Raw genomic sequence first — 27,963 nt, forward strand, 5'->3', positions numbered from 1 at the left:
TTTATCTTCTGAATAGAGCATACGTCTGTATTGGTATGTAAACTTATCTTGAAGATAATGAAGCATTTCGTCCTGGCCGAACCTCAGAATATAATGAAGTACGTTTCGACCATGATTATCAACATGTGAAATATTTGTAAGCGTAAACATATATTTTTGACTGCGAAATGTTAGTCTATACTGAGGAAAGACCGCAAATCTGCCGCGTTCACACATTAAAGCATAATGAATTAAACTTCTGTTTTCGTTATCTTTCAAGTCTGCTATAGTATCATGGAAATCATTGGTAAGTTCTTTTAAGCTCGGCTCAGAACAACTTATAGCTGCAGCATGAAAAGCCGTTGATCCATTGCTTGACCTTTCTTCGAACGTGTTTTTGCCAAACTTATTAGACATAAATCGCATAAAACCTGTACTACTATGTCTTGCTGCATAATGGATAGGTCTGTTACCAGACTTGTCCGTGATATTCCATTTCAGTGCTTGATCATTTTCAAAAATGTCTAGCATGTTTGTCCGATCATATATTGCAATTAAATGTGCAAATGTAGCACCTTCGGGACAAATATCTTCACCCTTTTTATAAATCACTGTACCATAACCAGCGACGTTTCCTTGTGTCAAAAAGGCTGCAGAAGAAGTACATTTATCCTTAGACACGCTGTTTCATAACATGTGAGTTATTTGATATCTGTCGTGCTTTATCCCTAGTAAGAAAGGTGTATAACCATATACATCGATACATCTGTTCAAACGTTTTGTTTTTTCTGTAATATACTTAGCGATCTTTAAGTGACCAGACCGTATTGCAAAATGAAGCGGCGTTTCTTGGAGGACGATCCACCACGTGTCCAAAGGTCTAACTTTACTAGATATAACAGACGGTTTGATTTCACATTTACAAGATTGCATTATTCTATCAAATTCATTCGTCGCGGTTTTATCTGCGATACAGCTGGGACGGAAACCTGACTCTAGAATGTATTTTATGATATCGAAGTGGCCATTCCTTGTAGCTAAATATAAACATTTATCATCTATAACATTTGATTTATGAGATATAAACATTTTCACGACTTCAATATCTCCAATTACGCAGGCTATATCACTTGGCCGCTGTCCTAAAACGTTTTCACCATCCAAAGAAATTTTTGTCTCCTGAATTAAATACTTGGTAACCTCAGTAGATTCATGCTGAACGGCTATATGAAGTAATCCATATCCAGAATAGAATGTTGTCTTTATCTCCTCTATGGTATTTGTAATTTCATTTAAGTATGTGTCACAGCGTCTACAAGAGTTTACAGCAAAATGCAAGTCCGCACCTTTGTGAAGGAGTAGCTTAAGTTGACTTAAATGTCCTTTAGCTGCTGCATGAAATGCTGGGCTCACTCCATTTCTGTCAATAATGTTTACATCCAAATGGTGAGATAAAAGAAGTTTAAGAGCATCTTCAGAATCTGTCATACTAATGAGATTTTGTAGGACATTTTCCTCCTCGAAATACATTACCTTTTTGATATCAAAGGAGAGAAAAACCTTTCGTAGTGACTGGTCTTTAGAATTACTCAGATGAATCACCAAAGGCAAAATGTCCCCCGTTCCGTCTTTCTCTACCGTTTTTAGTAAGTGCTTTGAAATCATCATATGCCCTTCAGTAAGAGACACTTTGTACCGTCCAGTAGTTGAAGCTATTAACCAACTGTGTATTGCTTTATGTCTCAAAATAACTCCGTCTTCGGCTTTCACAAAAAATGTTAGCTTTTCAAATTCCTGTTCAAACCCTGTAAATGTCGTGTTTATAGTCTCACTATTTTTCAATATATTGTAGATATCTGTTTTGTTGAGAGGTGTTAAACTTGCACATATAACTTCAAGAATAACTTTAGCAATGCTAAATGTTTTGCCACCTTGAAATTGTCGGTCAAAGTTTAATTCATAGATATCTTCTAGAGACAATGGTAATTCAGGCAATGTACCATTAAATTCTGGGCTTTCAATATATTGTAAAGCATGTATGATATAGAGAAAGTTGCCTTCACTGCTTTCACGTAAATGTTTCATTACTTTCTGACTTTTAGAATGGACAATACCAGAACTTTCTTTATAAATCATTTCGACGTATTCTTCGATATCTTTCAAATTGTTGGAATCATTTGTTAAAAGATGTAATCTTTCTAACTTTCGCAAAGTCTGCAATTGTACCATATCTCTTGTTGTTATAAGGAATTGTATCCATTTCGGGAAATACTGAATACGTGTAGACAGTAAATCTAAGATAAAATTCTTATTTTTGGACGAATGATAACATTCATCAAGCGCATCTATAACTATTATCCTGGTAGAAGATTCAGTTTTAATTTTCTTAAATGGAATTCTGAAGGCTTGATCAAAGCAAGCTTCTAGCTCCTTGGCACATTTTTCGCTGTCATACAAAACAGATGCTTCGGAAAGCAAGGAAATTATACTGCCGTATTCCGGGATTCGCGTTGCAAAGAATCCCACCATACGTCTGATGAATCTCTCTGGTGATTGTGTGCTAGCAACGTCATATTTACAGATATGAAATGCAGTCACATGGTCTCTCAGAAATCGCCCCTTTTCACCTTGCTTTGCACAGAGCAAATGGGAAATGATAGCAGATTTTCCATATCCGAATTCTGCAACAGAGACTATCCCGCGAGACGATGTTTTAACATGCAGTAGTTTTCTTTGGAATAATTTAAACAGCCATTTTCTGCCGACAAGAGTTTTATTATCCCGTACGTAATCTAGCAAGGGTAGATCTTGTGCGAATGGATAACTATAGTTTTCGGAGAAGCAGTCACCTGAAATCATGCAAATGACAAGAAAGGTTAACAAACAAAAGCAGATCGTATTAAAGATTTACAGTCAACTCGTCCCCTCGTCAACTCGTCTAACTCGTCTTCCTTTCTGTCTCCCCTTCCCGGTCAGCTCATTTCGTCCCCCTATTTCGGTATTCAATGTATTTCTTTTTTTTTTCTTCAAGTTGGCTATATTATGATTAATATAATTATGATTTTATCAAATATATGTATCTTTTACCTAGAATTATTGAAAAGCAAGTATAAATATACAACACGGAAAACCACGTTCCAAAAACGCAGCCTCCCAAACACGGACGTGCACATGAACAGCACGCACGCACACACGCACGCACGCAGACACGCACAAACAGAGCCAACACAGGAGGACAAAACGAACAAATATAGGAACACACTGTGGCACTGCCAGTGGCAAAAAGACCACTGGGAACCTTATACCGGTTAATGTTGCACATAAACTCACACTTATTCTTATGATTCAGGACAGTGCTAATTAAAGTTATCCCCGCCAGGTGAATCCCTAACACACGCAATGGCAACGGAAGGCATGCTTTTTAAAACATAAAAATGGTCTTGAAGATTTATATAAAAAAGCTGTCCTTAAGTCCCCAAAACGCATGTACTAAGTGCCTTTGAAGAAGACAAAGCAATAAGGGAAACATTCTTTAAGACCCCGACGAATCAGGTCAGAATAGAGAAATCAAAATAACTCAGTCCCATTGGAATTAACGAACTTCCTATCATAGAGTCCTCCACCTTTCAGACTTAATCAAACAGGAAAGTGTAGCCTCCAACTGTAAAAGGTTGAACACTAAACATGCATTCGGTGTGTCTCAAGAAAGTTCGCTCGAAACCACTTTAGATAAATATTTTCAACTTTACTATATTAAATACAATTGGAAAAAGGCAATGACCCAAAATCTAACTAACTTTATAAACAAGCGATCACAGAGTGATCTTGGCGCCTACCATTGAGCCATTTCTGGATGTTCCAAATTTCAAGACTAGCTCAAAATCCAACAAGAGCTGTCACAGGAGACAGCGCGCTCGACTATTTCGATGCTGGATAGTGAAACTGGGCACATCTGAGGAAACTAGAGCTGTCACTGGAGTGTTTAATGACTCCAATTGTGGATGAAGATATTGCACAATTTCCTGAGTCTGTGTCAAAAATATCAACTAAAAGTAATAAGAGAGGTAAAGATAAAATGTATCAAAACACTATATAAGTATATCCTAAGCAAAAAGGGGCATAATTCATTAAATATTGGTGCCAGAGTTATGCACCTTGTGTCATATGGTGTGGGTGATGATGTTGAACAACTATTTTAAGTTTGAATTAAATCTATTAAGTAATAACAGAGACAGAGTGAAAGTGCATCAAAACTTTAAACTAAAATTCTAGGTAAAAAGGGGAAATAATTCATGAAAAATTGGACCCAGAGTTATGCACCTTGCACCATATGGTGTGGGTGATGATGTTGAACAACTATTTTAAGTTTGAATCAGATCCATTCAGTAATAACAGACAGAGTGAACCTAACCTAAAACTTTAAGTAAAAAGAGGGAATAATTAATGAAAAATTGGTGCCAGAGTTATGCACCTTGCACCATATGGTGTGGGTGATGATGTTAAACAACTATTTTAAGTTTGAATCAGATCCATTCAGTAATAACAGAGATAGAGTGAAAGTGCATCAAAACTTTAACCTAAAATTCTAAGTAAAAAGGGGAAATAATTCATAAAAAATTGGTCCCAGAGTTATGCACCTTGCACCATATAGTGTGGGTGACGATGTTGAACAACTATTTTAAGTTTGAATCAGATCCATTCAGTAATAACAGAGATAGAGTGAAAGTGCATAAAACTTGAACCTGAAATTCTAAGTAAAAAGGGGAAATAATTCATAAAAAATTGGTCCCAGAGTTATGCACCTTGCACCATATGGTGTGGGTGATGATGTTGAACAACTATTTTAAGTTTGAATCAGATCCATTCAGTAATAACAGAGATAGAGTGAAAGTGCATAAAACTTTAACCTGAAATTCTAAGTAAAAGGGGAATAATTCATGAAAAACTGTGCCAGAGTTATGCATCTTGTGTCATATGATGTGGGTGATGATGTTGAACAACTATTTTAAGTTTGAATCAAATCCATTCAGTAATAACAGAGATAGAGTGAAAGTGCATCAAAACTTTAACCTGAAAATCTATGTGATAAGGGGGGATAATTCATGAAATATTGGTGCCAGAGTTATGGCCCTTATGTCAGATGATGTGGATGATGATGAGGAATAAGTATTTCAAGTTTGAATCAAATCCATCAAGTAATTACAGAGATAAGTTGAAAAAAGAGAAAGTGCACCAAAACTTTAACCAAGGTGGGGACGCGGAAAGACGCCGACGCCGACGCCGGGGCGAGTAGGATAGCTCTCCTTATACTTCGTATAGTCGAGCTAAAAAGTAGGTAACTATGTCAGAATCCAAGTCATCACAGTCCTTGGATCCAACACCAATTCTAATACCAATTGGTAGTTTTGGCTGCATACAAGGCACTTACATACCAAATATCAAAGAGATTGGTCAATATATGAATGTGCTATGAGCAAAACTTCAAAAATCTATTTCAAGCAATGTTGACCTTGACATTGACCCACACCATTGACCTCTAACCAGATTACTTTTACATTTGAATGTGATATTTTGTAAGTACATATATTGAATCTATTTTGTTACCCGCGCGGCGAAGGTTTCAATGATAGCCCTCCATTTGTCCAAATTTGAAGTTCTTAGATGAAATCATTAATGAGTAATTGGTGTGACACACACGCACACGCTCACGCTCTTCGAATAGTCGAGTTAAAAAGAGGTCTTTGTTCACAAGTGGTCTCTCTTAACAGTTAAATATTATTGAAAATGGTCTGATGGGAAATAGAAATGGAGGTCTTGCGGATTTTTTAGATATTGGTCTTCAATCAGCAGTAACCTGTCACCCATTATTGACTTGGTTAATCAATTGATTCACGCGAACCTAAGATAGTAAACAAAATATAATTTTACCACTAAATAGGTTAGTGTTTATTAGTCTGCATTTATTAAAATAAATCGGTAGCCGCGCTTGAATGATTTAATTTTATAAATGCTGACTAATAACCAGAAGATATAGGCAAATAGGCTGGGTTTGGGAGGAGTGTCCCCCCCACCAAGTGCTAGAAAATTTTGAAAACTGAGCTTAACAATCTGGAATTTCTTTGCATTCTATGATGATTCAGGATTGATTAATCAGCAACCAAAGTCACCACTTCTAAAGATACTAGGTCAAAATCAAGGTCAAAGTTCATTTCGGTACACAAAAAATATGCATGTGCTTCAAATTTGAAGGCTTAGCTTGAGAAATGTGAAAGTAGGTACTAGGTAAAAATCAAGGTCAAATTTCAATTCAGAACACAAAACTATGCATGTGGTCCAAATTTGAAGCTTGTAGCTTGAAAAAATGTGAAAGTAGGTCACTAGGTAAATCTCAAGTTCATTTCGGTACACCAAACTATGCATGTGGTCCAAATTCGAAGGCTGTAGCTTGAGAAATGTGAAAGTAGGTCACTAGGACAAAATCAAGGTCAAATTTCATCTTGGAATACGTAAGTATGCATGTGGTCCAAATTTGAAGCCTGTACCTTCAAAAATGTGAAAGTAGGTCACTGGGGCAATGTTAAGGTCAAAGTTTATTTCGGTACACAAATCTATGCATGTGGTCCAAATTTGAAGGCTGTAGCTACAGAAATGTGAAAGTAGATCACTAGGTCAAAATAAAGGTCAAAGTTCATTTTGGTACACAAAACTATGCACGTGGTCCAAATTTGAAGGCTGTAGCTTGAGAAATGTGGAAGTAAGTCACTAGGTCAAAATCAAGGTCAAATTTCATCTCGGAACACAAAACTACGCATTGGTCCAAATTTGAAGCCTGTACCTTCAAAAATTTGAAAGTAGATCACTAGGTGAATGTCAAGGACAAAGTTCATTTCGGTACACAAACCTATGCATGTGGTCCAAATTTGAAGGCAGTAGCTGCAGAAAAGTGAAAGTAAGTTACTAGGTCAAGATCAAGGTCAACTCATGTCAAGGTTCATCTAGCCACTCAAAACTATACATGTGGTCCAGTTTTGAATGTTGTAGGTTAAAAACAAAAAAGTAGGTCACTAGATCAAAATAAGTGACACTGACCCTAAACAAGATAGATGACGCCATTAATAAGTTATATGCAATTATTTTTTACTTATTATGGAAACATAGAATGCACATATAATTACTTTACATATATTATAGCTAATAATTAAATGCATACCCTAAACAAGAGAGATGACACCAATAATGAGTTATATGCAATTATCATTTTTTCTTATTATGGAAACAAAGAATGCACAAATAATTACTTATATTATAACAAATAATTTAACCCAGAAATCGGAGTACTAAACAAATTAACCATCAATCTACTAGGGTAGTCCATCCACTGCTGAGGTGTAATAGGAAAAAAATGAACAACTTGAATCATTATCTCATTAGTGTTTGCAGATTTTATGACCCTTCTATAGGTAAGGCCATAAAAACCAATTAACTACTTGTATGGCCACTGGATATAAAATTATATTAGAAATCAAAATAAACAAAAGGTCATAACACGTTGAACAATGTTAGAGCACTATTAAACACAGAATCAAATACACTGACATCGTTAAACGAGTTACAATAAAATACTAAAATGCGTGGCTTTGTCGACAGTGTCCTTAAGCATTCAATAATTTCTGCTAACTGTAAAATGATTTACCTTCACCTAGATAGTTTTGTTCGACATTTTCAACATTGGCTCCTTGAAACAGCACATGATGTAGGCTGTTGGTCCATATCACAAGGAGGAATATAATCAAGACGGCCACTTTTGTTTGTTTAATATCTGTCTTAATACTCCTAGTTCTTGCTTCAGACCTTCTTATATGATTATCTAAAGTCCTATCCTGGTTTTCATCTCTAATATAAGCTAATTGTTCACAAATGTCAATCAACTTCCTTTCTATGGTGCTTTGGCTTTCCCCAATAATTGCTGCTACTTTCATTAGTAATGATTCATTCATGTAATCGGGTAAATACTGATTACTCTCAATGTCTTTGAGTTCATTTAAACAGCTGTTCACATCGATATCTGTTGCTGTGTCAGGATCTTTAATTAAATCTGTCAATGCATCAAATGCTTTTGCCTTCTCAACATCAGAAACTTGGAAACTTGGGTTGTGACAAGTGGAGTTTCGCGCATTTCGAACATTCTTTACAAAAGTCTGATTTAAATCAAATGCTTTACACGCATACCAAATGTGGCACTGGGTTGATATATCAGAAAACTGTGTTACATTGTGTTTCGTCCAATCGCTCGGCAGAAAAACATCCACTATGTTTTCGTAAGAGTCTGGCCACTTCCATGATTTAAGTTTTTCCCACTCTGTTTTGCCTGGTCGTCTTCCTTTCATAAGTTCTTTCCTCCATTTTGAACATGTTTCACACCACCTGAAAAAAGGGTACTGTAAGATAAATATTTCTAACGTCCATTGTTTTGAAAGGATTGAAACTTAAAATGGTGGATGGATGTTTTATTCCTACTTGTAAGTAATCAGCCGTCGCAGTCGAAGATGTCAGGTAAGCATGATATCTACTGATGAAATGATACTTACATGTTATTTTTTTCATTTAGGAATTATGCCTGCAATTAATGATAGACTCATTTGAAGTTATAAAGAGCGTCATTCCAATGCCAGTGGAATGCCCACACTGTTCTTGTACAAATACTTATGATTTATCCTTTTTATGGGGGCTTTAACTAATAAATGTTTGATGAGTTAGTAAACTATATATTTGACGTTAGGCCTCCTTTTGATCTTAAAGCATCATACACTCGAGATCAGCTACTTAAGACAACTTCAAAGGTATTATTTCAAACATTTTATTCATGAATATGCTATTTGTAATATGAAACATATTGCAAAAATGTCGAGGGCGTTATAAGTTTCGTTACGTGATAATGTTTTATATGAAGAGAAATTGGTCCTGCACAAATTAAATTGTAATTATGTAACATCTCTATGTAATGTATAGTGATAGCAAAAGTAAAAGAAGAAGAAAACAACTGAAAGCAGTTAAGAAAGACAAACTTATTATACAGAACATCTTGACTAATCATTACAACAAAGCCTTTCAAGAAATAAGATATTATTTGTTGATACTTCAAAATATTAAAATGAAAATAAATGGATAGAAGTTTAATTCAAGTTCTCATTGTGGCAAACGTTAGTCGCAAGTTATATCGAATTTAAATCGAGCTTCACATACAAAATTAAAATAACTCTGATCATTCAAGGTTCATGTATAAGTTCAAACAAGTGTATTTTCAAAGAAAAAGATACTCTGACAGAATAATGGACAGGTGTTATGACAATCTGATTAAAATAAATTCCTATTAATGCAATACATAGGATCTGAAGGCAGTCGATAGACAGTCCGAGGCACGTATAGACAACCTTTCCGCCAGCCAGTCATGGCCTTACTTTCAACATTTTGACACTGAAGGTAGTAGAACTGATAAAAAGTCTGTATTTAACCCGGAATTCCAGTTTTCAATCGGCAGCATTTTGAAGGTTAAGTCAAACGCTTGTTGCAACAAGTCGTCTGATTGGTTCAAATAAAAAGAAATTGGTGAAAATAAAATAGCAATATCGGAAATCAGAAATCAGAGGGAGGAATTTCAATGGGTCGTCATCAGATCTTATATTTCAGAAGATCGAGTACTTTAGTCAGATTGGATGTAATGAAAAAGAAATAAGAAAATTGCAAATGCATCATTCGACTCTTGGAGTCAGTATGAAACAGTTTATGTATAAACATGTACATGTAATGACTAAGATTTACTAAAATCTATGTTTAACTGGCAGTCATTTCGAATGACCTAAAACAGAATTCCAAAGAGCTGTGACCTTGGTCTTTAAAAGCGAAAGTCTTAATATTGTTCAAAGCTATCATAGTGTAAAACTAGTAATTCTTATCCACTCGTCATTAGATATTTAAAAGAACAAATTTCGTTCATTTCCGAGTGGTCTGTTTAGATGTCCTTTTTCATTAATGTCGTATTTTGAAATAAGTGTAACAGTGATCAACACGCGATAATATCATTGTACGGTATCAAACCTGAAGCCGTGTGTTTGGATCTGGACAAAAACATCGCATAAGCTTTGCTGCCCAATTTATCTCAAAATGTACTTGACCTAGTGTCATTAATAGTTAGAGGATTGCTTTATAGCCTGTGAAGTTTTGCATCTGGAGTTCCCTTTGAGATGTCACTCAGCTAGGCCAGAGTTATGGGCCTTCACTTAGTGAAAAAATCACATAATTTCTTAAAAGGCTATATTGTGTATGTCTTAAAATTATTTCACCTAGTCATGAAACCATGTACAGTGACAAGGGGGGGGGGGGCAGGGGGGAATCTGTGTCCTATGATCACATATTTTTTTCTTTTAATATGCAATAGTCGTATTTCGGAGGGCATCCATCGGTTTTACCGATATTTTCTTGTCTCGAGGAAGTAACGCTGGTACTCATTGTTTTATTATTTCTTTGATTTGAAGATACTTTGTCAGGATATGAGTTATATGACCCAGAGAAGTGACTACGCCTTTAGTATCTTGAACAATAAAATGGATCCTATCGCTTAAGTAACTATGTGTTAGACTAGCTGACAAACGATGTAGATTGTCCTATGTTAAAACGTATAGCTGGTGAGACCAGATATCTCGTATATAGAATTTTCCTCTGGCTACCTTGCCTAAATGATTCGTGTACCAATGTTTCGTAAATGATTTCAGTTATGAGCTAGAGAATTTCAGGGATCAGGCAAAATCATTCAATGTTTCAACTGTCAACCATCAACTCGAAATCAGCATCTTCAACTTCTTATAGGCTGGAGATACTATACTTGACTGGTCTTTGTGTCGAGGTTCCTTTCAGACAGTTTTTGAACAATAACGTAAGAGTCCTATCACATAGATGCTCAGCCTATGTTCTTTTAATTACAGCTGCAACTCACTAAGATTGCCCCGACTCCTGGAGGCTCAGCGCCTATATGCTATCACTTATAGCATTCAACTATCATATAGGTATGACCCTGGTGCCTTAGCTGTACTTCGCCAATAACGCTGCACCTCGTCTATAAGCTGGAACTCTCCTACTTTCTCAGTAGATCACCAAAACCTATGTCTCTGCCTCAGCTTTCCGATGCTCAGTCCATATTTGCTGTCGTCTATATTCAACTACCCTTAAGGTAAAACTCCTATGCGCTGACCCTATAGCTCAAAACCTGTTGAAATTCTGCAGCTCTTCTTTAGTCTATGAACTTCAAATGTCTTCTTTGAAATAATTTATTCGCCCTGACAGTGTAGTTGCAATAACTTCCTCATCAATATACTGGGATAAATTATTAGTTGAATCCTCGATGTGTCTTCTTCTATCACTGGATACAGCATGAGCTCTCTGTCATCCATCTACCTATTTATACTATGGCAGACGCGAGCTTTGATTGGTGCTATTCATAGAACTTGTTTCTGATTGGTCCAAATTTATACATAGTATTTTACAACGAGTACTTGCTCTATCAAATATCTGATTCCCTTTAACTATTGCATATGACATAATGTGAGACCCTGGGATCTAGCTATCGACATAATGAACCCAAATCAGCCACAAATGACCCAAATTCTATTTTTAACAGCAATTCAACAATAATTATATCAATAATAGCATGAAAAGGGAGTCAAGCACTGTCTGTGCTTATATGTTACGTTATCAATGTATCAAACATACAAATTATTCTGACATACTTATTTTATAGTTTACACTAATTTATCAAAGTACGATTGTGAAGCAAGTTGTACAACTTATATTAATCACTCTCGACACCTCATTCCTGATGAAATCCACCGAAGATGTAGTATTCAGTGCTTACGTAGTTGTCGTATTATATTATGTTTATATACCTGATGCTTTCCTGCCTAATGATAGAGTAGTAGTAAATAAAAGTATAAAACTATAGCAGTGTTGTTTAATAAATATATAAAAACATAACAATGGCGGCGAGAGTAAAATCAATGAAAAAGAATTGGAACTAACGGTAGATGCATCTGGCAGCAAATAAAATCATCGCTTTTCGAGTAGAGCGTGGAACAGCGATACAGTCAAACCGAACGCAAAGCTTTGAGTATTGTCGTCGGAATCGAGCATTTTAAACTGTATCTCTTTGGAAAATCTTTCAAACGTATTACAGATCACAAGCCATTAGAAGCAATATTTAAAAACCAAAACCAAAACCAACCACTTAGATTAGAAAGATGGAGACTGCGTATCATTGGATATGATTGTCCTGTGCAGTACAAAAAAGGCAATTCAAATACCGCTGACTACATGTCGCGTCATCCTTTAGAAAACACTGACACTGAATGTATTCAATCAAGTCTCGCAGAGAGCTATGTTTGTTTCGCAACAGAAACAGCGGTACCAAAACCATGAAATTAAAAGAAATAGCATCAGCAATGTGTAATGATAAATTTCAGCAGAAAGTGATGCGAACAACTGAGATAAAGAATTACGAAGAAAAAACAAAAGCTATGAATGGCTTTTCCGGGTTCGAAATGAATTAACCGTGGTTCGTACCGACTCCCATACTCACACGACTTGTAATACCTGAGATATTACACCAAGAAGTGATAGATATCGCGCATGAATCACATGCAGGAATTGTAAAATGTAAACAATTGTACATTGATGAGAAATTTGAACAGTGTGTCTAAAGATGGAGAACTTGTTTGTTCGTGGATCCGAAAAATCCCACAGAGCCAATGAAATTATGTGAGCTATCAAAGAGAGTCTGGGACGGAGAAAGTGTAGACCTTTACGGCCCGTTGCCGTCACAAGAATATCTAATGGTCGTGATTGATGATTACAGCAGATACACGTTCGTGGAAGTAATAAACAGTATTGCAGCAAAGACAGTTATTTCAAGGCTAAGTTACATCTTCTCAATTAGTGGCGTTCCGTCAATTTTGAGAACGGATAATGGACCACCTTTTCAAGGTGAAGAATTTGCAAGTTTTGCTGTCGAAATGGGGTTCAGAGATAGGAGATCACGCCAATACACCCAGAGGCAAACGGAATAGCAAAACGATTTATGAAAATTCTGCCAAAAACTGTCAAAACAGCGCATATTCAAGGACATAGTATGAAAAAGGAACTTAATACATACGAGGAATTATTGTACAGAAAAAGGGATCAGTGATTACAGTAAGACATCACGGGAAACTTGTGACATGGGATGTATCACTTTTTTTAAACCGCTTGGGAAAATGCGAGAATACAAGTCGGAAAACAAACAGAAACAAGAGACTAGTTCAAATGATCGCCCTGGGAGGGAAATAAGAACACCTGTGCGCTACCGTGATTAAATGTGTGAAGTATATACTTAAGTTTCTGGAATTTAAGCGCGCGAGAATGGAGCATAATAACCTCCATAATGTGATTATAGAACAAGCAATTATGTGTTGATATCAGGCTAATTAAAATGGCACATTAACACCAAGCCACACACACATACACTCAGATTATCGACAGAGAATAATTTAAATCAATATCATGTTGATATAAACTAGCTGATAAACGAATCAGACCTAAAAAATTCTTTGTTTCCGGTAACATGCAAAAAAAAATTAGGGTAGGTAGGTAGGTTATTATTAAAAACGACACAGTTCGGTAGTTTACAGTTTATTTAAGTGAAAACTATCGATTTTCAGCACTGTCATCGATCTTATTATTTTTCAAAAATTGGGGGCCATCTGCCTATATGAATCCTACGTACACCTTTTATTAATTAATTATTATTATTATTATTTTTTTTTTTTTGGGGGGGGGGGGGGGGGGGGGGAGCGGATATTTTTTTTTATTAAGTGAGACTTTTCGGAAATTATTTTCAAAAGTTGAAAACAATATTCGGGCAGGGTAGGTCGGGATACCGGAAACAAACAATTTTTTACGCCTTAACAGTTGAATCATTGCAAAACAATAGCTGTAAACTCTTAATAGTTGCGTATAAATTTTTCACATATATTTCCATGTGCATTGTCTTTAACAAAAAGACGGGATGTAGTATTTTGTGCTTACGTAGTTGTCGTATCATATTTATGTTTATATACCTTATGCTTTCCATACAGAAATTGGTCAAAGCTTCAAATAAGTGAGTGAGTGAGTGAGTTGGGTTTTACGGTGAATCGACACAAAATGGTCATATATCGCCGAGAAGAAGTCATATTGCAAACGCCAATTGTAAAGGATAAATACTGATGTAAAAATGTAAAGCATATCCAAAAAACACCCATGTCAAAGTGTAAAGAACACTATGAATAATGTAAAACATATCTAGAAACATCCATGTAAAAATATAAAGCATATCTAAAATCAGTTATGTAAAAATGTATATACGTGTTTGTTAGAATATCAGCTGCAAACATACTAATATTGCAAGATGTAAACAAAAATATGAAATGTTAGATTTTTTGATATATTCCTATCTGCTTTAAAAACGATAAGATATCTCCGACTGAAACGTTTTCAAATAACTCTTTCAAAGATTGAACGTCATAATATGCACTGCGTTATGTAGCAAAGTCCACACAATTGTCAATATACAAATACATATGATATAAAGTATATGGTTAAAATGCAGATGTCGAGGCCCTGGGAACAGAGGCCTAATACAGTTTACTTGAAACAAACAAAATTCTTATTACACAACGTTAAGATATACTGTCTAATGATATAGTAGTAGTAAATAAAAGCAGTGTTGTTTAATAAATATATAAAAACATTTCAGAAGAGGAGCTAGTTTCCCCTTTAAATGCTTACCGCCAAGCAGGGTGCTATTGGTATCATTTTCACGTCTTTGGTATGACGCGACCGGGGATCGAACCCACCCGAGGCGGACACTCAATCACAAGGCTATCGAGGCAATTAATTGTTAAAATATTTTGCAGCAATATGAGTTGCATATGATACCAAACGTTTCTATCGAGGGGTTACCAGCCGGTAAAATGGACGCCAGTTTTTTTATTGTGATCTAAAGTGTTACTATGGACTAAAATATATAAGGATAATATTGGTGTATTGGAGTAAACCACAAAACATAGGGTACAAACTTTTGCTAGAAAATATAACGAAAATTTATTAGAATACATGACTTTTTGATAGACATAATGGAAAGCTAAAACTGTATATTTGGCTGCAATAGAGAATATTTGTTTGTTTGTTTGTTTTTGGTTTAACGCCGTTTTTCAACAGTAACGGCGGGCAGTTAACCTAACCAGTGTTCCTGGATTCTGTACAAGTACAAACCTGTTCTCCGCAAGTAACTGCCAACTTCCCCACATGAATTATCAGTGGTGGAGGATGAATGATTTCAGACACAATGTCTTTTATTAAATCGTCACGGAGAACATACGCCCCGCCCGGGGATCGAACTCGCGACCCTGCGATCCGTAGACCAACGCTCTCCCTACTGAGCTAAGCGGGCGGGCTTGCAATAGAGAAGGTAACAATCTGACTAAAGTACTTGATCTTCTAAACGAAGATCTGAGAATGACCCGTTGGATTTCCGATATTGCTTTTTTGAGCTGACTGGCTGCCTGACACGTATTCTCCCCTTACGTAACGCAGTCCGTACCGTGACATAATATTATGATACCTCTCAAAACACGACGGCGCAGTCATGATGTGGCAGTCATAACAGACATGCAAAACCCAGGCTAAATATAGATTTTTTTAACTTCTACTTTTACATACAAAATGTATAACTAAGGCTCTGATTGGCTAGCGGAAGGGTCGTCAGAACGAGGCTATCAATAGCGCGTCTTCAGATCCAATGTGCGTAGCGTTAATTGGAGATGTACTTTAGTCAGATTGCAACTCTATACTGACAGTGATAAAGATAGTGCAGTATAGCACGGAGATAAAAATATTATCACTTAAACGCATGAAAATCTCGTGCATAGGCTACCTGTACAGGTAAAGTGTGAATCAATGGCGCCAGACCAGAAAGAAAATGCCTCTGTACATGTTATACCCTACCCCTAGGTATTCTATAAGAACCATGTTCATGAACGGGAAAATATACTAACCCGTTTAAATCGTCAATTTCTCAACTTAAACGCGCAGTTCGGTAAATGAGTACCTAGTATATTGAACAAGCGATAATTTATCTTCCATCGTGCACCAGTCACATTGTCTCAATATTCCATGTTGCTGAGATTATCAACATTTCGTCAACGTTACAGAAAAAAACAACTTGCTTGACCTTCCCTAATGAACAGTCTAGAGGTTACGGTAGTGTGCACATGCTTGGCGAAATGTAAACAAACAAAAACAGAATTTAAAAAAATCACATCTTTACATTAAAACTCGAAATGATGAATGAAATTCATCTTGTATATGATTTTTAATTTGAAATCGTACATTGGTCTGCATCTGTTCTGTTTATTTTATTCATTTTGCATATTTATGCTGCATTTTCACATTTTAGCGAACACGTGTGTTAAAATGACGATTGACATACGTTTTCACATTAGCCAATCAGAATGGTTTCGTAATCTAGAACGGAACTTCACCATGGAAGTTCAAGCAAGTTTTTTTTTTGTGAAACGTTGAAGTATCAAGAGCTCGTCGAGCACGAAATGCCCCCCTTGATGCATTTAGTAATTGCACAAGGAACAGAAATTATATGCTCACTTTAAACAAAAATTCTACCATTCAGATTTAATCTGACCTGACTTAACCTTTAACCTAGAGATTACAAAGTGACTTGGTGCATCCACTGAACCATTTTTGAATGTTCCAAATTTCAAGCTAGCTCAAGGTCAAAATCAAGGTCAAATTTCATTTCGGTACAAAATAATGTGTATGTGGTCCAAATTTGAAAGCTGTGGCTTGAGAAATTTGAAAGACGGTCACTAGATCAATATCAAGGTCAAAGTTCATTTCGGGAGACAGAAATATGCATGCGTTCAAATTTGGAGGCTGCAGCTTGAGAAATGTGAAAGTAGGTAGTAGGTAAAAATCAATGTCAAATTCAATTCAGAACACAAAAATATGCATGCGGTCCAAATCTCAAGTCTGTACAATCGAATGAAAGTAGGTATAGGTAAATCAGTCAAAGTTATTCGCACAAAATATGCATGGTCAATTGTCTTCAAAATGTGAAGTAGTCACAAGGTCAATTAAAGTCATTTTCGGTACACAAAACTATGCATGTGGTCCAAATTTGAAGCCTGTACCTTCAAAAATGTGAAAGTAGGTCACAAGGTCAATGTCAAGGTCAAAATATTTTCGGTACACAAAACTATGCATGTGGTCCAAATTTGAAGGCTGTAGCTTGAGAAATGTGAAAGTAGGTCACTAGGTCAAAATCAAGGTCAACTCATGTCAAGGTTCATCTTGCCACTCAAAACCATACATGTGGTCAAAATTTAAATGTTGTAGGTATTGACAAGAAGATTTTAAAAGCTTTTCCCTATATAAGTCTATATGAATCATGTGACCCCCAGGGCGGGGCCATATTTGACCCTAGGGGGATAATTTGAATAAACTTGGTAGAGAATCACTAGATGATAGTACATTACAAATATCAAAGCCCTAGTCTTTGTAGTTTGGACAAGAAGATTTTCAAAGTTTTTCCCTATATAAGTCTATGTAAACCGTGTGACCCCCGGGGCGGGGCCATATTTGACCCTAGGGGAATAATTTGAATAATCTTAGTAGAAGACCACTAGATGATGTCACACACAAAATATCAAAGCCCTAGGCCTTGTGGTTTTGGACAAGAGGTTTTTCAAAGTTTTTCCCTATATAAGTCTATATAAACCATGTGACCCCCGAGGCGGGGCCATATTAGACCCCTGGGAAATAATTTGAATCATCTTGGTAGAGGACCACTAGATGATGCTTCATACCAAATATCAAAGCCCTAGGCTCAGTGGTTTTGGACAAGAAGATCAGAAACCGTTAACTGTTCCTGGCCAATGTGACCTTGACCTTTGACCTCAAAATCAATAGAGGTCATCTGCTGATCATGACCAACCTAACTATCAATTTTCCTGACACTAGGCCCAAGCATTCTTGAGTTACTGTCCGGAAACCACTTTACTGTTTCTGGTCACTGTGACCTTGACCTTTGACACACTGACCTCAAAATCAATAGGGGTCATCTCCTGGTCATGACCAATCCCTCTATCATTATTTGTGACCCTAGGCCTATGCGTTCTTGAGTTATCATCCGGAAACCGTTTAACTGTTCAGAGTCACTGTGACATTGACCTTTAACATACTGACCTCAAAATCAATAGGGGTCATCTGCTGGTCATGTCCAACCTTTCTGTCAACTTTCATGATCCTAGGCCCAAGCATTCTTAAGTTATCATCCGGAAACCGTTTTACTATTCAGGGTCACTGTGACCTTGACCTTTGACATACAGATCTCAAAATCAATAGGGTTCATCTGCTGGTGATGACCAACCTCTCTATTAACTTTCATTACCCTAGGCCCAAGCGTTCTTGAGTTATCATCCGGAAACGGATTGGTCTACATTCCGACCGACCGACCATCTGCAAAACAATATACCCCACCTTCTACGAAGTGGGGCATAACTATAAACTACGCGTTGTTTTTCTAAGATAAGATGTATTGAAGAAATGTGACCGGTACACAATGTTAGATAAGTTACCCATAGTACACATTTACCGAACTACGTGTTTTAGGTATGAAATGCGCGATTTATTCGGGTTAATATATTTTCCCGTTCATGACTATGGTTCTTATAGAATACCTAGGGGTAGGGTATAACATGTACAGAGGCATTTTCTTTCTGGTCTGGTGCCAGTGGTGGGAACCAGCATATCTCATAATGAAAACCACAGTGTACAATCGTATACAGCTTTGCCATGCAGTAGAATAGAATTATGTCGCAAGAAACGAAAGAAGTTAAAGTGATAGAAAAGAATAAAAGTGACATTGAAGACAAACAGAAGAGAAAAAGAAGTGAATTAAGTAGCATGTGCAGCAATTTAGACACATGTAATTTAGACACAAGTACTGGTGCAAATTCTACCAGTGTGAAACAGAAGAAAAAGAATTAGAAAAAAGATAGAAAAAACACTATTGAAGAAGATAATCCATCTAAGAGGGAAATGGAGTCACAGGCTCTAAGTAAGATAAATAACAAGTTAAAAGATGTAAAAGAAAAACTATCGAGCGTAATCACGAAGAAAGATTGACGGCAATTTAAGAGAAATTATACGAGACACATTCCAACTAATGAAAGAAGAATTTCTAAATTCGCTCTATAACAGAATTCATATCATCGAACGCAAATTCTTTGAAAAGGAATCAGAAAATGAAAATCTGAATCAAGAAGTCTCTCGATTTCAAACTAAGCTAAAAGACCAAAAAGATAAAAATGATAACTTAAAAGATGAAATGGAAAATAAAAATAGACAAATGCAAGAAAGAATAAATGATTTAGAACAGTATAGCCGAAAAACCAGTATACGGATAGATGGCATTTAAGAAACACCAAGAGAGTCACAATATCCGACAGCGTCAACAGTCTCACTACCCTCAACAAATACATACTAAAACTGAAACTTGGGAGAGAGGATATTGAGATCGGACACCGACTTAGGAAACCAAAAGTTCCGAAGATAGATAAACACCTAGGCAAATCATAGTGCAATTATGTGAAGTTGTTAGGCAACAAAAACACAAAGGCAGTGGTATCTACATAAATTAAGACTTAACTAGGCTCAACCAACACGTTCCTTCATGTATTAGAAAGAAACAACATCACGAAGTTGAAGCTGCGTTGTCCAGAGAGGGCCATTTATTCTATAAAAGTAAAGCAGGATCTATTCACGGGGTTAGTTTTGAACAATACCAGGAATGGATTGATCTTCATCACAAAGTATTGTTTGCTATAGATAAACACCTGTGTTTGTCTTTTCCAAAAAACAGAGAACGAAAATCGCAAAGTATAGTATACCTACAAAACATTTTAAATAAATTTACTTTACATCTGTCCAAGTTTTGATCAGTATACTTTTAATAAGTATAGTTATCAATTCAAATATATACTGAAAGGCTGTTACAGCATACTAAAGTCATTAACCCTTTTTATCGCAAAAGAAATCGCAAATATATTAATGATATTGAAGTTAAAATGTATGATTTGCTGATGATGCCACTTTTATAACTGAAGGATCAAGGAGGTCTTTTGAAACGTTAATAAGTTATTAGACAATTTTAGAGATATCATTATAGCGTGGAATGAAATCGGCATTCTGTCCAAAAGCAAAATTGCAAATAAAGAGATAAAATGGAACAACAAGAAAATAAAGTAAAAAACCAAACATTTTTCAATGTGTTATATCTCGAACACTTATATGATTTCCGAAAATATCAATTCTATACATATGGAGACGTTAAGAATTACTATAGCCTTCCTGAACATGACTATCTCAAACAAATGTATTTAATAAAAAGTATACCTGCGGAACTAAACAAAAAATCAAAATAGAAAATGAATGTACCTTTAACTTCAGAAAGCAAGGTTTACAGACACATAAAGGCAAATAAAAAATGAACATCAAATAAAGCCAAAACAAAAAAGGAAAATATTACTTCAACAAAAGATCACAGGGTGATCTTGGCGCCCACCAGTTTTGAATGTTCCAAATTTCAAGACTAGCTCAAGGTCAAAATCAAGGTCAGGGTTCATTTCAGTACACGCAAACTAACCTTGTGGTCCATGCATGTGGTCCGAATTCGAAAGCTGTAGCTTGAGAAATGTGAAAGTAGGTCTCTAGATCAATTTCAAGATCAAAGTTCATTTCGGTACTCAAAACTATGCTCGTGCTTTAAATTTGAAGACAGTAGCTAAAGAAATGTGAAAATAGGTACTAGGTAAAAGGCAAGGTCAGAAATTTCAATTCAGAACACAAAACTATACATATGGTTCAAATTTAAAGCCTGTTTGAGAATTGTGGGGGAAGGTCACTAGGTCAATCTCAAGGTCAAAGTTCATTCCGGAAAACTAGATGATGCTACTTACCAAATATAATAACCATAGGCCCCGTAGTTTTGGACAAGAAAGTTTTCAAAGATTTTCCCTACATAAATCTATGTAAATTATAAAAATAAACAAACGGCCATAACTCACTCAAAAATTGTTGAACCAGTCTGATTTTCAGGGGGACATAATTAGAGTATCATACATCATTCTGACAAAGTTTGGTCCAAATCCCCCTAGTAGTTTCTGAGGAAATGCCATAACGAGAAATTGTTAACGGACTGAAGGACGAACGGAAGGACGACAGACCACGGGCGCAGAGTGATTTGAATAGCCCATCATCAGATGATGGTGGAATAAAACCAAATTTAGTATTGAAATCAATATATAGGAATATCTTTACAGCTACGATAGATAATGCATTTAGAAACTTCCAGTACAAATTTATACACAGAATAATAGCAACAAATAAACTTCTACTAAAACAAGGTCTTATCGAATCGAACCTTTGTGCTTTCTGTCAGATGCATGTTGAATCCATTAAACATCTTTCCTGGGAATGTCCACACATACAAACATTTTAGAGAGATTTCAGAAAATTTCGTCAACAAAATAACGTACAATTAGAACTTACATACGAGATATTGGCTATTTTCATCCCCCGCCACCCGTGGTGGGAGTTATAGGAATTAGAGAGTTTGAGATTTCAAACTTCGCCTTCCCCTTCAACGTCTCTCATATATATTTTGGGTAAAACGTCACCGATATGCGTGTATTTTATTTATATCACACGTTGCTACTAAAGTTTTCCATGTAGTATCACGTAAGCCTAAGACTTCTCTTTATTACTATGCGAAATAAAAAGCTTAGTTTCAGGATGTCTGCTTAGTAAGCTATTTGATTATCCATATATATAATTAGACTAAATTTGATGCGAAACACTATCAACAGGTATAAGAATAATGAATTTTTGTATGGCTAATGATTTTAACTAAATACATTGAATTGAACCTGGAAGAATGAAGTTATCAACTGATTTTGAGAAACTTTGAGATTTTGTTCAAACTTTAACTTCTACGGCATATTTGTGTCCCCAGGCGGTATCGATTATACCAGATGGCCCTTTTTATCGTATAAAGTGAAGTTTTGAACGTCCGAAGATGTGAAATCACGAAAGTCGAAACTTCATTCTTTTTACATCTACTCTGTCCACATACTCGGCATCAAAGACTGAAATCTGGATGGAGGCACATGGCATGACAGTCATTTTACTTGAAAAAATAAATAATTACGCGCAATTATCATTTGGTGGAACATTTTATTTTCTCATCCAAATAAAATCAATCTGTTTCTGTCGGATACTTAATACGACAATTGCGTTTTAATCATAAACATAAAATGGTACTAGTAAGACGGAAATTCTTCTGAAGTATCAAACAATTTCAAATATATATGATATCATGATGAGAGACGTTTCCTGTTAGCCGTATGGGATAACTCCATTCTTAAAATGCACGGAACCAGAGCCTGGCAGAGGGACATTGTGGGTTAATTCCCCCTTTGTTTCTTACATTTTACAAAGAAAGTAGGTCTTGAAACTCGGTGTGTCCCTACCCTACCCCTACCCCCCCCCCCCGCCAGCCCCCTGAAATGGGTGACCCCCTCTTTAATGTTGGTGTCCCTCTAACCATAATTCCTGGATCCGCAGATGCTTTTCTTATAAAATAGTATATTAAAATCATATTGTGCTGTCTGAGAGTTTGGCATTACATGTATACAGAGTCATACAGAGTGTCATTATCACTTTGATACGATCATTATAGGTTATTAATTTTGTATGTGGATATATGTACGAGTTCTGCAGCGGTAATATTGCGCGACTTTAGGAGCGCAATATTGTCTGCGAAAGAACGAGTGCCTATATCCACATACAAAGTTGATAACCTTTTTATTACATATCCATTATCAAATGATTAATTTATATTTAAATTATCGTTGTGTCACGAAAGACAGGAAAAATACGAAAAAAAAAATTCTCCGAAAACGCAATTAACAAATCAAACTGACGCGCATTAATATTTTCCGCGAAAATGACGTCAACATGTTGTCGCAACGTGCGCGTGGACGCCATGCACGTCACGCGATTCTTTCCATTACAACGTTAAGAAACCATTCCACGTCCTATATTAGTCCAACTCATGACGTAATTATAACTTTCATTTCATTTCAGTCTGATAAATTACTATATGCCAGTATCTAATAGGTCAGATTAATCAAAGTGTAAAAGTAAACAAAATGTTGCATAAATTACAAATTAAACAAACACACAATAGCAACAAAAAATCTAAAGAAACGAGATCCGCAATGGACGCACCGTCAGGGGAGGTAACTAGAGTCACGGATTGGGACTAGTCCGATATGAAAGCTTTCAACGTCATGATATGGAAAAATATTGCACGATCGCGGTCAATTGAAACCGAATTGAAAATAATTTTAGGTATGTAATAATCCTTTTTTTTTCCTCTCATGTATGATTTACAATCGTGCATTGTATACTGACTATACTGACATAAGTTTATATAAAACCTAAATGTTTGGAGCAACACTAACGACTTTTTACATTGTTCGCATTGTTTTATCGTCTGATTTTTTTTTTTTGGTAATCGCTCTAATATCCATGCGATGATTATATTAATTGAAATGTTTTTTATTTAATTTTCAATTCCTGCCCTTTCGGACAATTGGTATCAAAATGCACGAAAAAAACGATCATAATTACGGATAAATTGACTGGGCGGATTAAAAGAAGTAAGGTTCATTCTAATGTTTGAAATCTCAAGGAATTTTAATCGAACTTCAACTTTATACGTTAACTTCGCAAGAGACGTTGAAGGGGAAGGCGAAGTTTGAAATCTCAAACTCTCTATTGTCTCCGTCAACCCGTCCTTCCGTCCGTCTGTCTGTCCGTAACACTTTCATGCCTACTCCATAACTCCTAAACCCCGTGAAGGAATTTTACAACACTTGGGTCAAATGATCACCTCATCAAGACGATGTGCAGAACCCATGAGTCAGCCATGCCGGCTCAAGGTCAAGGTCACAACTTAGGGTCAAAGGTTTGAGCCTGTCATTTTGTGTCCGCTCTGTATCTCCTAAACCCCTTGAAGGATTTTTATCAAACTTGAGTCAAATGATCATCCCATAAAGGCGATGGGTAGAACTTATGAGTCAGCCTCAGGTTTGAGCCTTCCATTTTTGTGTCCACTCTGAATCTCCTAATCCCCTTGAAGGATTCATATGAAGCCTGGGTCAAATGATCACCTTTCCAAGACGATGTGCAGAACTTGTCAGCCAGGTCGGCTCAAGGTCAAGGTCACAATTTAGGGTCAAAGGTTTGAACTTTCCATTTTTGTCCACTCTATATCTCCTAAACCCTCTTGAAGGATTTTCATCAAATTTGGGTCAAATGATCACCTTATCATGAACACATGAGTCAATAATGTCAACTCAAGGTTAAGGTCAGAACTAAAGGTAAAAGGTTTTAGCTCAGTATCTCCTAAACCCCTTGTAGAATTTTCATGAAACTTTAGTTAATGATCACCTCATCACGACAATGTGAAAAATGCATAAGTCAGCCATGTCAGTTCAAGGTCAAGGTCATAGCTCAATGTCAAAGGTTTACCCCTTCACTATCCATAACAGCGGCGGGGGATTTAGCTGTCTTTCAGATTGCCTTGTTAATTACGGGACCAGTTCTACAAAGTGAAGCTAAAATAGTATCATTCTTACAGCAAAATATTTTATTTACAAAAATAAAATAAATAAAACTATCCCAAATTTAGAAATAGTGAGGAAACAATGCCGCGACTTAGAAAAAGCATTATTTCAGTACGTTCTCCGGCAAAACACTAATCTACCACTTCCACGATATCATTGACACATTCATGTAACATGTTTTATCATAAATGATCAATTACGTTTCTTGGAAGACCAATGATAAGGCGATTCATGACCGTGCTGGTCAGTAACGCAGGAGACATAGGATCAGGGACTGCAAAATAAGTAACATAGGAGCTTCGGAGTTTTCTTCTCTATTCGTTTTCATCAATTTACAAAGGAAACATACCTTTAATCATTGTATTTACCTTACAAAACAGTGATAAGTAGTGGCAACACAAAGAATAATACGATCAAAAAGATGTTTAATGCTCCACTCTGATCAGAGTCATGTCACCATATGTTGCTACTAAATTGAAATATTTTGAATTGAATGGATGAACAAACAGGATGGCTCCAATGTATCTAAGAACTTGAAATCAGTACTGATTCTTAAGGTATACAATTATACTGGTTGGAATAAAAAAGCGTTCTACACTGTGGACATACCATTGGGTTCACATCAGGTTTACATCAGCTCGCGAGCACAGTATGATTTATTACGCCTGTAACACTGGAGAATTTGTCTTTGTGTCTTTTCATATGTCCTTTGATTTTGTTGATCATGTTTGATAGCATACGAAGCAAGAAGCCACAATAATGGAAGGATAACGACTCATCTTTAGAACTCAAATAGTTCCGGTAACTATAACCCTGCCTCGATGGTATTGACTCTTTTTCAATTCACCTCTATGAAATAGGTGGAGTTAGTGTTTACAGGCCGTGATTTTTGAGAGAATAACTTGCAAAGCTGTGGTATGATAATTTATATTTTTAGACAAATTGAATTATTTCTGCTAAAATATTGCTAATACCGTAATTCCTTAGTTTAGATATTGTCGATTTTACTACTGAATAAAGTTTGTAGCGAAATGTCCGTGATTTCCGTCAAGGACCCAAAAGCTTTTGACTTACTTTTATTCTGAAAAAGGAAACTTTCCATACTAGCCTGAAGGAGGTAAAATCACAAGGGTGAGAACCACTAAAAAATAGCCACGTAACTGGGGACCAGTTCTTGCTTGAAGAATTCTCAAATGTATAAATGCGTGTTCAGTGCGATTTTTTTTGACATTTTAGTACAAACACATTAAATTGATAGATGTGCTAAAGTGAGAAATAAAATTAAATTGTAGAATAAAAGCAGTTCCAAGTAACAGCATTTTAATTCTGATCTCGGGAACAGTATCTCGAAAACGGCTTTCTCGCCACCGGATGGCGGACTTCGTTCTTATAATTTGAAACGAAGCTAGCTATCTGTACATGTTATGTAAAAAATGTAGACAACGGGATTGAGTACATGCATGCTTTTTTCCTGTCTAAAACATTTTGATCACAGTGCGACCGAATTACTGCCCTTAAAGAAAAGCAGTTCACGGGGTCTAAGAAGAATGATTAACAATATAAAAACAGTGAATTGCTGTTTAGACTAAAACAGTATCAAGAGAAAATACTTATAGCTGTTACTGAAAGATAAGATAAATAAATAATGGTACATTTTCCTAAGACATTGATGAAAACGAACACAGAAGAAATATCCGAAGCTCCTGCGTTACTGCATTTTTCAGTCGCTGATCCTTTGACTCTTGCGTTACTGTTCAGTTCAGTCATGAATCGCCTTATATTGGCCTTTCAAAACATTTAATTAATCTTTTGTAGCACCAGCGTGTTTCATGAATGCATTAGGCACAACATGGAATTGGTACTATTGTATGTTTATCAGAGAACGTACTGGAAATAACTTTTTTTCTGAGTCATTGCCTTGTTTACCTGCTACTTAGGCATGGTTTTCCGACGTAATTGAGAAAACTGCTTAGATTTGCTGGAAAACAAATATCAACGGGTATTCCATAAAATTCAGAGCACATCTTGCGCTGTATGCCGTCTATGACAAATTTTTCTAAATTACTGAAAAAGATAATTTTCTTACCAAGTGCGTTCCATTTGATCCGAGATTATGCGTTAATGATCCGGTTTTTCACGGTAACGATTGGACTTTGTGATATCTGCTGATACTACATATTATGTGCACATGGATATGTGTGAGTGTGTATGATTGTGTTGGAGGTTGTTTTTATGAGTATGTAGATTTGAGAGGTTGATGTGAGATGATGTGAGATTTCAAAAGAGATTTTCTTGATGTACATTTAACAACTGATAGTATATAAGAATGAAATTACAGCAATACACACATACTTGATATATAAAACTTGTTGGTAATATTGTACGTGTATATGTATTTTGTAAACGTTATTATTATTGTCTGTATGATGAAAATAAATGATAAAAACAACTTTCCTACCGAAATATAAATTAAATTTATTATCTATCTTGTTGTGTACTTGTATATCCCAAGCCGTTTGTAGGATTTTATGTTTTCACATAAATTTCTAATCTCAATTTGTGGAATGTCTGATCTGTCATCAGTTCCTCCACTGAATCATTAAGTATTCACAAACAGGTAATCAAAACTACCTACCTCTTGAAATTCAACTTATACGTGGCACTGCATTGTTGTTGACAACACGGAAGTCCAGCTAATTGTCCACATATATTTTGGTGAAAGGTTTTCATTTTGTTTCTCGTATATCTTTCCATTTTTCCACCCGTGTACACAAATCCGTAAAGAACACAGATAAAGTCCTGACATTTTGAATTTCGTAATTCATCCATTTTGTACATTTAACATGAAATGCGATATCTTACAGCTTGTTTAAATGGTTCAACCGTGTTGTTGCACTTATAAAATAGACTGGCCCGGTTTATAGGTTGGTCAGGGCTACGATATGTATTGTATTTTGCCATGATCAAAATATTTCTATAAAATGCTTCTTCCCCTTCTGTTTGGATCCGTCCATGTTTACAAACACGTTTGTTTTTTTTTATGGACTGTACACTGAACGACTTTAAAACTCTCCAAATATTTTGAAGGCCGCGTTTTATTACTCATTCCATCCGATCAATAATTACTGTGGTTTCTCTTGTGACACTTGAA

General features: G+C 36.0%; 1 protein-coding gene across 1 annotated transcript; it reads right to left on the reverse strand.

Moving 5' to 3' along the window:
• Positions 1-647: 647 nt before the first annotated feature.
• LOC123526991 (uncharacterized) lies at positions 648-27,910 on the reverse strand. The gene is made up of 3 exons (XM_053523743.1): positions 27,448-27,910; positions 7,673-8,403; positions 648-2,828 (listed from the first exon to the last, which is right to left on the reverse strand). Exons 1-3 carry the CDS (start codon positions 27,648-27,650, stop codon positions 667-669), a joined length of 3,096 nt encoding a protein of 1,031 aa, XP_053379718.1. The 5' UTR covers positions 27,651-27,910; the 3' UTR covers positions 648-666.
• Positions 27,911-27,963: the final 53 nt, after the last annotated feature.

The sequence above is a fragment of the Mercenaria mercenaria genome, chromosome 14, assembly GCF_021730395.1.
Source record: "Mercenaria mercenaria strain notata chromosome 14, MADL_Memer_1, whole genome shotgun sequence".
Taxonomy (NCBI): domain Eukaryota; kingdom Metazoa; phylum Mollusca; class Bivalvia; order Venerida; family Veneridae; genus Mercenaria; species Mercenaria mercenaria.

Coding starts and splice junctions, on each gene's coding strand:
- LOC123526991 (XM_053523743.1), bottom strand. CDS start 27,650: ATGTACAAAATGGATGAATTACGAAATTCAAAATGTCAGGACTTTATC. Junction 8,404..27,447: donor TATAAGTTGAATTTCAAGAG/GTAGGTAGTTTT, acceptor CCCTTTTTTCAG/GTGGTGTGAAACATGTTCAA. Junction 2,829..7,672: donor ACAAAACTATCTAGGTGAAG/GTAAATCATTTT, acceptor GCATGATTTCAG/GTGACTGCTTCTCCGAAAAC.